Source organism: Gadus macrocephalus, chromosome 2 (assembly GCF_031168955.1).
Source record: "Gadus macrocephalus chromosome 2, ASM3116895v1".
Classification (NCBI taxonomy): Eukaryota; Metazoa; Chordata; class Actinopteri; order Gadiformes; family Gadidae; genus Gadus; species Gadus macrocephalus.
In genome coordinates, this window is record NC_082383.1 from 6995420 (window position 1) to 7009695 (window position 14276).

General features: G+C 44.7%; 2 protein-coding genes across 2 annotated transcripts; both read right to left on the reverse strand.

The window, feature by feature from the left end:
• Nucleotides 1-431: 431 nt before the first annotated feature.
• Nucleotides 432-5023, reverse strand: gper1 (G protein-coupled estrogen receptor 1). Its single transcript, XM_060038160.1, has 2 exons — nucleotides 4593-5023; nucleotides 432-3601 (listed from the first exon to the last, which is right to left on the reverse strand). The coding sequence occupies exon 2, from the start codon at nucleotides 3149-3151 to the stop codon at nucleotides 2054-2056; it is 1098 nt and encodes a 365-aa protein (XP_059894143.1). The 5' UTR covers nucleotides 3152-3601; nucleotides 4593-5023; the 3' UTR covers nucleotides 432-2053.
• Nucleotides 5024-9958: 4935 nt separating this feature from the next.
• Nucleotides 9959-13860, reverse strand: gpr146 (G protein-coupled receptor 146). Its single transcript, XM_060038175.1, is given in 4 exon segments — nucleotides 9959-12869; nucleotides 12872-12944; nucleotides 12946-13185; nucleotides 13188-13860. Coding segments are annotated over 4 exon segments (1038 nt in total). The 5' UTR covers nucleotides 13797-13860; the 3' UTR covers nucleotides 9959-12753.
• Nucleotides 13861-14276: the final 416 nt, after the last annotated feature.

Genomic DNA, 14276 nt, shown 5'->3' on the forward strand with positions numbered 1-14276 from the left:
TCTCATCTAGATAATCACAACGAATTGTTCAAACATTTTCATGGTGGATGTGGAACACTTTCTTGAGACAGCTTCCGGATCTATAGACCCATGGTTTATAATACCACCATTAGACGCCTATAGAGTTAGACGTCACAAGTTCACTCTGTGGGAATTTATGGTTTTGGTGATGGCCTTGAGTGTCTTGTGTTTTAAGAAGCTCTGTTATACAAGTGGGCAGGCTGAGACACTAACATAAGGAAACCTCTACACTGCCTACACATAAAGACGTTAACTACACAAATGATCATGAATACTGAATTTAAACCATCGTCTCTAGAACACTTAATGTTACAATCTATAAATTCAACTTCGAATTTTGTCCAGTGGTTTTATAAAAACACATTTATTTCTAAACAGTATTACAATAAAGATTGCAAAGCTAGGCTCAAAGTGAGCGAGAAAATGAACACCATGTAATTTGTCTTGTCTTTTCACCAATGGCAACTTAATATGAACTTAAACCAAAGCCACATACCCCTAATGTTTGATTTTAACATTTGTTCAGCCTGAATAGGTTAACGGAACACAAATCAGTGGCCGATTCAATAGAAAACAGCAGTAGACGGCAGGGAGAGGACAATAGGCAGTGGTGTTTTGTACTTGCTTTACATCCCTCCAATATACCTGATGTACAAATTTTTACGTTACAATTAAGAAGTGGAATATTTCCTGTGTCATAATATAACTTCACTTTTTCATTTTTTCAGAAATGAAGATTGCACATCACTTTCCTCTCAGCATTGCTGTTTGAATGCGTGACGTTAAACAATGTCTGTTAAGGACAACAGATCGCAGCAGCTTTCCATCTTTTCGGTGGAGTAATGTGTTTACACAGACCCAGTCCTCTTGTACCAAAACAACACCTGCCTCTCTGCTGCTCTCGCTGCACATTTAACAGGAGCTGACAAGTAGGGATCGTGACAGTGGGGATCTCAGCCAACATTTAGCAGACTCCTTCTATATTCCTTCCTGTCAGATGAGATTAAAAAAAAAAAACATACAAAAAAAACCTCCCATGGTAACTCTGATCTCTATTTATAGCCAACTGTTTCTTTGGGTTCTTCGTTTCCATTCGTGATTCGTTCGTTTTGTTCTGTAGAGTTGTGCAGTCATTAGTGCACATTTATAACTGTAGTTACTGATAGTTACTTTATTGAACGGCTGATGGTTGAAATCAAGGAACTACTGAGCAGATAATAAAAGCAGGAACAACTCCTGTGCATTACGCAATGACCCAGACACACGGTGCCCTGTTCTTCAAAGGAAATAGAATAAACCAAATGTTAACGCTTACCCTTTTTGTGACCCATACTTTTTGGTTTATTGATCTTTAATGCATAAACATATTTACTGAAGATCGAGGTTGATTTGAGGTTATTTTATGGTCATGATTTAATCCCAGCAGCAGCTGCAGAAAGAATAAGAACTAACAATGCTAGCATAATAATACTTTTTAAATTAATTTGTTTAGTTAAATTTGGGGGCCACATGTCTTTGTATTCACCAAATAGAACTAGATGCACGTGAAATGAATAGTTATAAACAAGATGTCACAACCTCTCCACAATGCTATAATTAATTGTTGTAGGCAACCTTTATATACCTAGGGGATACTTTGACATTTGCACTTTGTCCAATGGAAACATTTTTAGAAATACAGTAGCTTATACCGATTCCGTTTCTGTAGTACAATAACAAGAATCAGATCATCTTGTGGTATCTTATCTTGTTAACTGTTTCTATTTGCTTTTTAGCTTCACATAGCAGTGAATAAAGCATTCATGGTTAGCTGCCAGCTAACATTTGTGCATTTTCATCAAGGCTCTTCGATGATTTAGGATGCAATAAAAGAAAGCGACATGTTCCAAATCGGGTTCCTTTTAATGAAGAACAAAAAATGCTTTTGTTACTCCAGAAAACAGAGCTTTGTCCTTAAGGTGTCTTTAATTGTCACTTTAATCCACAGTTTCATTCACTTCATTCCAGTTCTCGCTCTTTGCACCCTAGGGACTCACACCTCGGACACCTCGCTCCTCACAGGAAGGTGTAAGTCGAGCGTGTGTTGACAGAAGCGGTTAAGCACGGACCAGCTGGCTTTACGCTTAATAAAGAGCCGCAGCTTATCCCGGAAGGTCTCACCGAGGAAGCTGTAGATGATGGGGTTCAGGCAGCTGTTGGAGAACGCCGCCAGGTTCACGATGTGGCCCGTGAGCGGGTAGCGGTGCCACAGCGTGGGGGCGGTCGGCTGGTCCGGGTCGGCGGCGCCCTGCAGCAGCTGGATGCTGATGAACACGTTCTCCGGCAGCCAGCAGATGAAGAACACCAGCACCACCACCAGGATCATGCGCAGGGCCTTCTGCCGTCGTGGCCACAGCCCCCGGTGCTTCTGGGCCTTCATGAGGACGCGCACGATCAGGGAGTAGCAGAGGCCGATGACGGAGAAGGGCGCCAGGAAGCCGATGGTCACCTCCAGCCACTGGATCTCCGACACGTTGGCGAAGCAGAAGTGAACCTCGCCGTTGTGCTGCGTCTGCACGATGGCGAAGGGCAGCAGCGTGGCCAGCAGCGACGCCGTCCAGATGAGGCCGCAGCTGAGCTTGGCGTGGCGCATGGTCCGCAGGGGGCTGCTGCTGAGGGAGCCGGCCAGCGCCACGTAGCGGTCGAAGCTCATCCACGTCAGGAAGAAGATGCTGCTGTACATGTTGACCTGCAGGAAGAGGGACATGAAGGTGCAGAGGACGGCGTAGTCGTAGTACTTCTCGTTGAGGTTGAACACCTCGATGAGCGAGTCGGCCACCAGGATGAGGTCGGCCAGGGCCAGGTTGACGAAGTAGAGGTCGGGGATGGTCATGCGCTCGCGGTGGTTCAGGTTGACCACCAGGATGAGGATGTTGCCGATGAAGCCGATGGGGAAGAGGAGGATGGTGTAGAGGCAGGACAGGAAGAGGCCGATCACGTAGTACGGGTACGTCTCCGGGTTTTCAGTCGTGGCGTTGTAGTCGTACGAGGTGTTCAGCCATTCCGTGGCGTTGACATAGATCCAAAGCATGGAGGTGGTGTGCTCTTCCATGCTGACGGTGCTCACAACGTTGTGAATCATGGGCCCCATAAAGGTCACCTACATCGGCTACATTGTTGAACTGCAGGAGTTCCCAGATTGGTTTGCGGAAATTGAGACTCATTTATGCTGTTTTGGCATGCTGGCACACTCCTGTCATGGGAACGAGGGCATTGTTGTCACGGCTTGTTTGGCCCCCTGCATCAATACTAGGGTTCGCTAAAAAGTGGCCCAGTGTCTGAACGTCGCACACAGCGCAGAATAAGAAGATGCTCCATGTCTTAAAATAGCCTCATCCTCCACTTACAGTCTCTGGTTAGCCTCACGCCGGCCCCGTCTGCCCAAACTCACACACCTGCGACTAGGGGATGGACTTCTTTCTCCGTCTCAGTTGGGTCGTCTGCTTTTCACATGTTCTGATTCTAGTGGTGGATTGTCTCTTCAAGTCCATGTGCATCTTTATTCAGCAAACCTCGGCCAGAGACAATATTGCAGGGACACCTGAGATGTACAGTGGAAGGAGGTGGGGGGGTCGGGGGGTGGGGGGGGGGGGGGTAGAAAATGATTTAAGGAAAAAATAGATAGATGCACACGCATGCACACACTTGCAGATGCTTCGAAGTAATGGAAGCCTAACGGCGCCACTCATCAAACTCAAATATGCCATGCGCGTTTATCGTACCATTGGTAAATTGTCGATTTTACACCGCACATGCATAAACTGTTGGGTGAGATTTTTCTAAGGCATTAGACGGTTGGTCACCGGCTAAGTGCATTAAAATTCAAGCCGCACACTTAAACAGATGCATTGAAACGCTCATGTGAAATCCCTGAGCGAACCCTGGCTCTTTCTAACGAGCTTGCCCCAACTTGATGACTATTAATAGTTAAGATGTTGAGAGAAAAAACCCAACACCTCCCTCACAAACATGTGCACGGATGAACCCATTTGCCAGAACGTTGTTATAGCATCAGTACCCTTCTTTTGCTTGCATTTCACTTCTGCATGCAATGCATTTGTTTGTATAGTTTTGTTTTGCCTAACATATAGAATTGCTATACTGTTGAATGACAACAAGCCGTTGACCATGTTTTGAAAAGTAAGTAGGCCTTCATTGACCCAACATTTGTTGGAAATGCAGTGTAGTTCTCAAGCAATACCGTTTTGACATGCAATTACTTAAAGGGTAAAAAACAGTTACAGCTGTTATCAATACATATTGAGACACCACAGAGTAGGTAGGTGCAGTGGTAGAGAAAGATGTGAAAAGTTTTCTTTTAAAATGTAATCCCCATTTCTTTGAAGCCCAAATCAAGTGACAATATTTTATTTGCATTTCATTGCTTCAAGTATTAATATGAATTAGATAGGAACAAGTTCAAGACAGATTGTGACTCCCTATAGTAACTCTGGTTACCTGAATCATTCAAGTTAGCCTTGTAGCAGCAACAGTACCGGTAACAGCAAGGGGCATCGAAAAGCAGTACTTACTTCTTCTTCTACAAAAAAAATGATGGTGATTGCTACCCTGGTTGTTATATCTCTGATGCGGACGCCGAAGTAGTGGCACAGATTTGTTAATCCAATGTCCAGCTGATGCTTTCTCTCTCCCCCATCCACCTCCTTCTGTTTGGCCCATCCCATCCACTGAGAGGGGAGGGGGCCAGACATGAGGGAGGCAGAGATGGACAGAATGATGGTTTGTAAACCAGAATTTAATAGAGAATCTATTCCAATTACCTTTCATTTCCCTCTTGTGCGTTCTACTTCCTCCTTGTCTCCAGGTGTCCACTTAAATCAAACAAAAGAATAGAAGTTCATAGAACTACCGTAGATAGATAATTGGAGGGGAATGCTTTGAAATGCAAGTTGTTATGTAAATCATTTATGTTTTGCTTATATTTTATTCTTATGGTTTGTCAATCCATCAAGACCTGTTAACATGCATACTATATGTTACATGAATTAAATTGAAGACGGTCAATTGCATTATGGGATGACAAAAAACACATTTCCATGTCATTTTGAATATGGGACATAGTGAGAAGGAATTGAAGGTGGTCTGGCATGAACTGATAAGACATAATATAATATGACATTTGATGCTGTTATATGACATGATATCCTATGACATGATATGATTTATGTGCTCTGTTTAGCTCTGATCAAATTGTCCTGTTCTCTAATCTTCTCCTCCTTCCTTCTCTTGTCTCTTCAGATGAGGCATAAACACCTGTGTAAGCTACTGTCAATTCGGGGGAATGAACCGATAATGTAGTGGGCTGCCGACTTGCCCCCCAACAACAAAGAATAAACAAGGAAGGAAGGCACAGGAAGGAAGCATGGATAAGGTTGAGCTTGGAAGGATAGCTGGATGGGTGGGTTGGTTGATGGATGGATGGATGGATAGGTATGTGATGTGAGGTGAATGGGTGGGTGGATCCAACGGTAGATGGATAACGGAGTGGATGGAGGTGTCTGTTTGGATGTATTATTAGTTGTATGGATACATAGGCGCTATTATATTAAATGGCCTCTAATTTGGCGTTTGCTCCCAATCTACAGTCAAAACAGAAACATTTAAATTTTCATGATGTCTAGACTGGAGAACAGATCATGGGTCAAGAGCTCCAGCCGGAATTGTCCAACAGCGACCATGCTTCATTTGAAATGCTAATTCAAGGGATGCCGGATTTATGAAGGAGTATTATGGAGGCGGAGGCCCAGACAGACAGCCTTTTGGATAAAAAATATTCATAAACCCTATGAACATTTAAGTACATTTTTTCAAATGTACATAGACAAAATGGGCAATCATTATGAATATATTAATTGCTTTATGATAATTTCTTAATTAACCTTTATTGTTGCATATGATATCACGGGTATGCAGATTGTATTTCATTCTTTTAGGCGTCGACCTAACGTCTAACGACAGCGTATGTTGTAAGAAGTTGACCACTAGGTGGTGCACCAGGACAAGTCATGTTTTTATATTTTCTGGCACATTAGAGCTGATGAATAGTAATAATAATAATAATAATAATAATAGAAAAGGCAATAAAATAGTAAGCATGGGTTGGTTGGCACTGAAAGAAATGTCTTTTCAGTGCCTTTCAAAAGAAATTAGTTGAGTAAATCATGAATACCTTTTTGATCTTTATTTCAGTTATCTTTTCATGGTTATCTTTGCATCCTAATGTTACATACACACATTTAACAGTCAATGTTAAAACACATGATGGTAGCCTTAACCTCAATAGAATATTCAAATAGCCAACATGATTTTGAATTGTAACTGTGTGGACAAGTCCTTAGTGAGCTTCATTTTTTTTGCAAACATAAAAACTGATTGAAAATACTGATTGCTACTAACCCTGCTCGAAATGAAAGGGCTGATGTTTACCACCAGGGCAGGAACAACAAATATTCACCGCCAAACCAATCAATGACCAGCACAACATAAACCATTCAAGTTTTGTTTGTGTACAAAATGTGGCATCACACACTTAGTGGCTAGGAGTGAGAGTGAAAGTGGGAGGTCTTGAATGGTTACACTGGGGAGGGGGGTGGGGGCAGAAAACCCTCTCATCTGCCTCCACTTAGTGTGGTTCTGGTTCTGAGACTGGCTCTCTATACGCTGTCTGCTGCATGGAACTTCATACACAATCGTTCTGCTTGCCACCAATGATTCCTGTCCGAGCCATGGTCAATATTTTGCTGAATCGGCCACTCCTCATTGTCTTCTGCGTGTGAATTTATTTATTGTTTATATCTACTCTGGCACAAAAGAGGGGAAGAGGGTAAGGGGTTGGGGTGGGTTGAGGGGGGGGGGGGGGGGGTGGTGGTGGTGGTGGTAAAGAATACGGGTGTATTGTATTTCAAGCATCTGCTCTGGACTAGTTGTCTTCCAAGAACTACGACGATGGGTGGGGCGAGAGAAAGAGAGAGAGAGAGAGAGAGAGAGAGAGAGAGAGAGAGAGAGAGAGAGAGAGAGAGAGAGAGAGAGAGAGAGAGAGAGAGAGAGAGAGAGAGAGGGAGAGAGAGAGCGAGAGAGAGGGAGAGAGAGAGAGAGAGAGAGAGAGAGAGAGAGAGAGAGAGAGAGAGAGAGAGAGAGGGAGAGAGAGAGAGAGAGAGAGAGAGAGAGACACACACACACACACACACACACACACACACACACACACACACACACACACACACACACACACACACACACACACACACACACACACACACACACACCACACCAAACAACTACGGGGGTCCCCTTGCAGCCTCTGCTTTGTTCTACAGATTCAAGGTGATAAAAGATAAATAAAGTCTATCAATGACTGCTTTTTGAACAAATACAAAATGTACTCCCTCTCTGGTAACCCACACCGATTTCTTTGTCTGTGTGAACAACCCCGGAACGGTCGACATACAGACATCATGAGAGAATCTGGGAAAAGCTTATTTTTCAAAGCTAAACCCATTTGGATGGTGATGACGGAGCCGTTTTTGATCGCAGCCTTCACAACTACATCTAACAAAAAAACGGATACGGGCCTGGTTTTTTGTTTTACCTGCGGTAACAAAAAACCACCGGTGCCTCTGGTTCCTGAGCCAAAACTGGTTGACAGCCAATTGAAACAAACATCGGTGCAAAATAGCCTCTCCTTCATAGGTGGTCTGATGTTTTACATTGTGAGACACTTCATGTAAGCAGCAGGAACTGGTTGAACCGCTGTAGGGAAAAAAAAAACCATTAAATCGCAAAAACACATTCAAGTAGTGTGAATCTTGGCCGGTTTTACCGTTTCCCTCCCCTTTTGTTACACAAAAAGACCACAATACACTTGCCTGTAGACTTATGCATTTTCTGTTCTCTTTTCATATAAAGGCCTTAGCTAAATATATGTCTCTTCCTTATTTCTCATTTTCAGATCATTAATCTGTTAACTACGCTTTTCCACCTAATTCTAAAGTGGTAAAATGAAGGCAGTGACCTATTTGACCTCACAGGCCTTTTGCTTTTATTCTTTTTGAATAAAATAAATGTGTGGGAGATGGTGTGAAGTGTTGTGATTTGTCCATTGTCAAATGAGATCAGAGCCTATCATCCTATACATATAGGCCCATCGTTTTACAACTCCCAGACCACCATTTATATGTCGTGGTGCTAGACATCAAAATGAGTGAACAGAAGAGCGATATGTTGGCTATGGTCCGAAAAACAGACCTTCTTTTGGAAAAGTTTCAATATCAAAAATCTTTATTTATGAGCACACATGGGCGCATATGATCCCTAGCACGTTTATCGTACTTGCTGGGAATCATATTAAGCAAGAACTGAATAATTCCTAAGAAATGCACACTTGATGGCAAGAGATCTTTGTCTATGTTTGCTTAAACTAACGTCTGTAGTCACGTCAAGGCCTCATAAACTCAGTTCTGGGAGGGAAACCGTCACCATGGCAACTACTTTCAATCCACTGCATTATCATATCATTTCCAGATGTAAGCATGTATAATTCAAGACCTCCACCTCAAGTCTGAGCTCTGCTGTTTTCCTCTTTTTTGGTCTGGCTTTGAGGACTCGCAAACACTGCTGTAAATACCTGTGGAAAGTTTGCGTCGCTGAAGGCCTGAACAATCCTTTTGGAATCTATATTGAATAATCCTTTTGGAGGAATAAGCACCTGAAATGACATGGCCAGCCGTGGATTTGTTGCAGCGAAAGCTCTTTCACATTTCTCTTTCACAGTCAAACCTATTCAAATATTGCAGGAAACGTGTCTTGCGAATGTACAACTTCATGATGAAGGATCATCATTGTTGTCCAGGCTCCATTGTGCCACATTCCCCCCCCCCCCCCCCCCCCCCCCCCCACATCTATCACACACAAACCCTCGGATTGTGCGCCTTCAGATACGACACCAAAACAACATTGTGTTAGTTCAGATTGACAATAACACCATTGAATTGATGTTCCCTGAGATAGACTAAACAATTCCCAAGCATGGCTGGAATGCTGCCGTTTCCCTGCCCTCCTTCCCCCCCCCCCCCCCGTTCTGAGTGGCGTGGTTAGGGGGAACTCGCCACAATCAATCTGTTGTTTGCGGTCATCGGAACTGAGAATGGGGTCCAGTGGTATCCCCGCCATTGCACACCATCTTGAAGCCCTACATACAATGCGTACTGTATGTGTCCGTTCCATGAGTGCTCAGGGAACAGACACATACGGTGTGCGTTGTGTTTGTTGCGAGACGGTGGCGTGCATATACAGTACATTACAGTGCCCAGTTAACAGTGTGATTCCACAGGTAATTACTGTGTATTAAGCAGTGTAATGATGTTTAACAGTATGTAGTTCATATGCAATAACATATGTTGCTTAAGAGTGTAGTATAGGGTTAAGGGTTAAGGTTAAGGGTAGCCGAAAGAGCAAGTTACGCTCTGGGGAACGGTTAGGCTGTTTCATAATGTTAGTACATATTAAGCTGTTATAGGTTGTTACATTGTTTATAACATGTGTTATTACACTGTGCCAAGGCCACTGGCATAAAAAAGTACAGTAACTATTTGTACTGCTGAGCAGAGATGGATGAAACAGGAGATTAGATACGTCCCGTGAATGGTAACACTTGGAAATGAAAGACACAGAGCTTAGGAGAGGCCTGTGTGTATTTCTAGCAAAATTACTGTTGGTTGTGTGGTGGTGACATGGATTTGTGAGAAGATCAATGCTAGCATTGTGCTCCACAGCAGTGATGCATTAGCTTATTGAAACCGCTTTGAATAAATGGCCCATTTATTCATCACTTTTTATCAGACAATAACGTATGAATATGAAAGAAAACAGGGCTGGTAGATAGGATTTGTACGTTTATTGTGTAATCAGGTCTTCGACTCAGTTGACAGTTAAGAATGCTACAGTATCTACTGTATAACTTTCTGAAGATAATTTATTGAATTATTTTTTAAAAGGGCATGGTGTCCCCTGGTATATCTCTAACACACTCAACATACACACTTTCCGAGACTTTACACACAGATCTTGGACACAAAGCAACCGATCAGAATGTGAATTTGTTTGCGGTTTTGGTGAGAGCATTAGTGCAGTGTTATTTTTCGCTCATTTTCATTTAAATATTTTGCAGACATTAGTTGTTAAACCGAAGAGGAAACTAATGTATTCAGAAGTAATCCGAGATGTTATTTAACCACCTTTCAAGGGAACTTTACACATTAGTGAAGGCCCCTCTGGTCTTCAGTGTATTTAGAGAGGTTACAAACTACGTGATTTGTTGATAAAATGATTATTTTAGGGATATGTTCTGAAGGTATTGCATGCGTCCAAATAATAGATGAAATAGATGCAACATGTTTAGGGCCTAATATAAAGACAACCTGATATAATATAAAGACAACCTGATTAATGATCACTGGGGGCCATTATGATTAAGGCTAAAGACGGAGCCATCATTAGCCTAGCCTTGTAATGTTTACTCAATACTTTAAATTGCTCATTCAATTAATCTATTCTATTGCTTAAGAGCATACAAGTTGAACTGCTTATCAAAAACGTAATGTGTTAAGATGTCCCAGGCATCCTCAGAGCTGTGGTGTAGGATTGACACGATGTGGAAGCTTTACAATGTGGAAGCTTTAACACACCTTAATCATTGCCACTGGGATTGAACTTTAAATTAATGATTAACTGTGTTAAGATGATCTGAGATAGTAGGCCTACGGGAACTGTCCGAACTGTTATTATTTTATTGTGGCCTGCTCGAAGATACAAGCATGACTGATTCAAGTCACACTTCGAAGAACCAACAAAACAGGAACCATGACAAACATTTAATGCCCGTCTCAAATACTTCCTTCATTACTTCATCACATGACGCTTTCTGTTTGCCAACTTCACTTTTTGTAACCATGCAAATTTACGAAGACGCAATCGTTCTAGTGTAAGTGATGTAAGAACAAGGGTTGGTTATGTATTGTTAGCAGCTCAGAAACTATGTGTGACTGCCAATCTCACTCGGTGGTCAGCAGCAACACACAAGTCTGTTTGACAGTCGTGAGCTCTCTTGTTTTTGTCAGCAAAGAAGTCCTCATAGGATGCAGCAATTTTGATCGACAGAGCGTCTGCACAGGTTTTCTGGGGTCAGCCAATAAACCAAAATCTTTCCACCAGGGAATGTGCTTGCCATGCAATGACAATAAATAAACTGGCCATCCTCTTTTACACTGTTTACAAAAAAATATTTTATTATAATGAAAAGCAGGAATATATCTAAATTGGGAAAATGTCATAGCATATTTACTCATTTGTTTTTAAACTAACTGGGAACATTCCTTAGCTTTTCCCCCATGCGACATGCTCAATACCCTTAATCCTTCCAGCAGTGCTTTCAGTTGTTACGATGGCGCTCTCTCTCCAGCACAGCGGTTGCAGGTGTTTGGCAGCTGATCCTCTGTGCTCGTGTGAAGCGTTCTCGTGAGTTTCTGAAGTCAAACAGTCCCGTCTGCATGTCTCCGCTACGCTGCTATTATAAGTGCCTTTTTACCCCCCCCCCCCTCCCCCATTTTAACACGCGCTTCTCCCCGAGGAGCATACAGTATAAACTGTATATATTTGTGTATATTTATAGCTTAAGAGTTTCATTTTGATGCTTGACCGAGGTAAGTGTAATCAATACAAATTGATCCGGTGTTTTTCATGTCTTCACTAGTTCCAGAACTAGTAATAATAGTTTAACAGGTGACGTGATTTCATCATAGATGGCTAGAGGTACGGCGGTTATGTTTGAACCCCAGATACACACATCCTTGTTTGAATCGTATATATTCTATATATATATAAATCTGTCTAGATTTCTAAAATGGTGTGAGAATACACTGATGCAACAATTCTGAAAAAAACAAAAACAATGACTGCAACAGTTCTGTCCATGCGTGAAAGAAGATTTCATACCCTCTGCATAATTCAAGTTCCTGATTGTAGCTCCTTTACGCTACTACTGGCATATATAGCCATATACAGATAACAAATGGAACTTCAACACAGTTGTCTTGTGCATATAACAAGGTGTGTGTGTGTGTGTGTGTGTGTGTGTGTGTGTGTGTGTGTGTGTGTGTGTGTGTGTGTGTGTATGTGTGTGTGTGTGTGTGTGTGTGTGTGTGTGTGTGTGTGTGTGTGTGTGTGTGTGTGTGTGTGTGTGTGTGAGAGAGAAGTAACCAAAGGGAGAACTAAGATCTAAAGTGTACAAGTCGGCAAGTAGAGTTCCTTTCCGGTTCTAGTGATCAAGTGTCATAGTGGAGCGAGCTTTTACCTAGCTAACGGACGACAGAAAAACAACACAGCACTTAGTGGTATTTTTTGCAACTTAGGTACGGCTCTCCGATCAGATACCCCTCATATGGTACGAGAGCTCAAATCAAGTTCTGGACGACGGTCAACGACACAGGAAATGCCGCTCTCAGCAATGTCCGCTTCTTTCACAGTCCACAGCAGCAGCAGGAAAGCGCGACAGGATACTGGCTCTGTAAGGGGGGGGAGGTGGGCGGGGATGGGGATAAGTGCCGGCTAGTCCAAAGAGAGACTGGGGGGTTTGGGGGGGGGAGAGGGGGATGGGGTGGGCTTGGTGGGATCGGAACCTCACGTGACCACCTGCTGCACGGCGGAGCGTTCGTGGGGGCAGGCGCGCTCGCGGCCGCAGTGCAGCCGCGCGAGCAGCCGCTGCAGCTTGTGCGAGAAGTTCTTGTTCATCTGCCGTACATGAGCGGCATGGCGAAGCTGCTGGAGAACGCCATCAGCTCGGCCAAGCACCGCAGGAAGTAGTACACGGTGAGGCCCGGCCTTCTACTACCGCCGCCGCCGCCGCCGCCGGCCGCCACCACTGTGGTTGCCCGGCGCGCCCACCACGGTGTGCACCAGCAGCGTCATGTAGTAGGGCGTCCACAGGGCGAACTGCACGCACACTGACGCCAGCAGCAGCCGGTGGATGGACGGGTCCAGGCGCGCCGAGTCCTGGTCCAGCGGCGTGGACTCCTTGCGGATACGCAGGATGAGCGCGAAGGCGTACAGCAACGGCCCGCCGCCGGCACGGCGTAGCCGATGAAGATCATGATGGCGTCGGCCGCCTCCTTGTTCTGCATCTTGGAGCACTCGATGATCTTGGTGGACACGTGGTTGCACACGTAGAAGAGCAGCGAGGAGAAGCTGGTGAGCACGGCGCCGCCCCAGATGAAGCCGCACACGTGCTTGGTGTTGTACACGCTGGACATGTAGGTGCGCGGCAGCGCCCGCTCGATGTAGTAGTCCAGGCTGAGCAGCGTGGTGGAGTACATGACCACCAGGGAGGAGACGTTGAACAGGATGAGCAGGGTGATGTACACCTCGTTGTTGTACTCCCAGGCGGGCCAGCGGGTGAAGTGCGGCCCCAGGAGCTCCACGGGCGCCACCAGGTTCAGCACCAGGCCGGCGATGGCCATGTTGACAAAGTACACGTCGGGCATGGTCATGGACGCCTTGTTGGACAGGTTGACGGCCACCAGCAGGGCGTTGTAGCACAGGCCCACGGGGAAGCCCACGGCGAGGTAGAGGACGGAGAACGCCGACAGGATGAGGCCCAGGTCCTGGCAGAGCTGGTGGTCCGCGTCGCTGGCGTCTGACTCATTGTGGGCCATGCAGCTCCACATCGCTGAGAGGGTCCGCGGAAGGCCAGCGTCGTGGGGGGGGGGGGGAGAGAGAGAGAGAGAGAGAGAGAGAGAGAGAGAGAGAGAGAGAGAGAGAGAGAGAGAGAGAGAGAGGGAGAGAGGGAAGGAGAGGGAGAGAGAGAGAGAGAGAGAGAGAGAGAGAGAGAGAGAGAGAGAGAGAGAGAGAGAGAGAGAGAGAGAGAGAGAGAGAGAGAGAGAGAGAGAGAGAGAGAGAGAGAGAGCGAAGGAGAGGGAGAGGGAGGGAAAGAGAGAGAGAGAGAGAGAGGGGGAAGGAGAGGGAGATGGACGGAAAGAGAGAGAGGGGAGAGAGAGAGAGAGAGAGAGAGAGAGGGAAGAAAACACATTAATAACGGCACATTACCTTCACACAGTCCATCAATAGGATGGCCTTGTTTGAAGAAAAAAATAAAAACATGGACACAGCAACAAATCGTGAAAAACAAATAACCGAAAGGGCAAAGA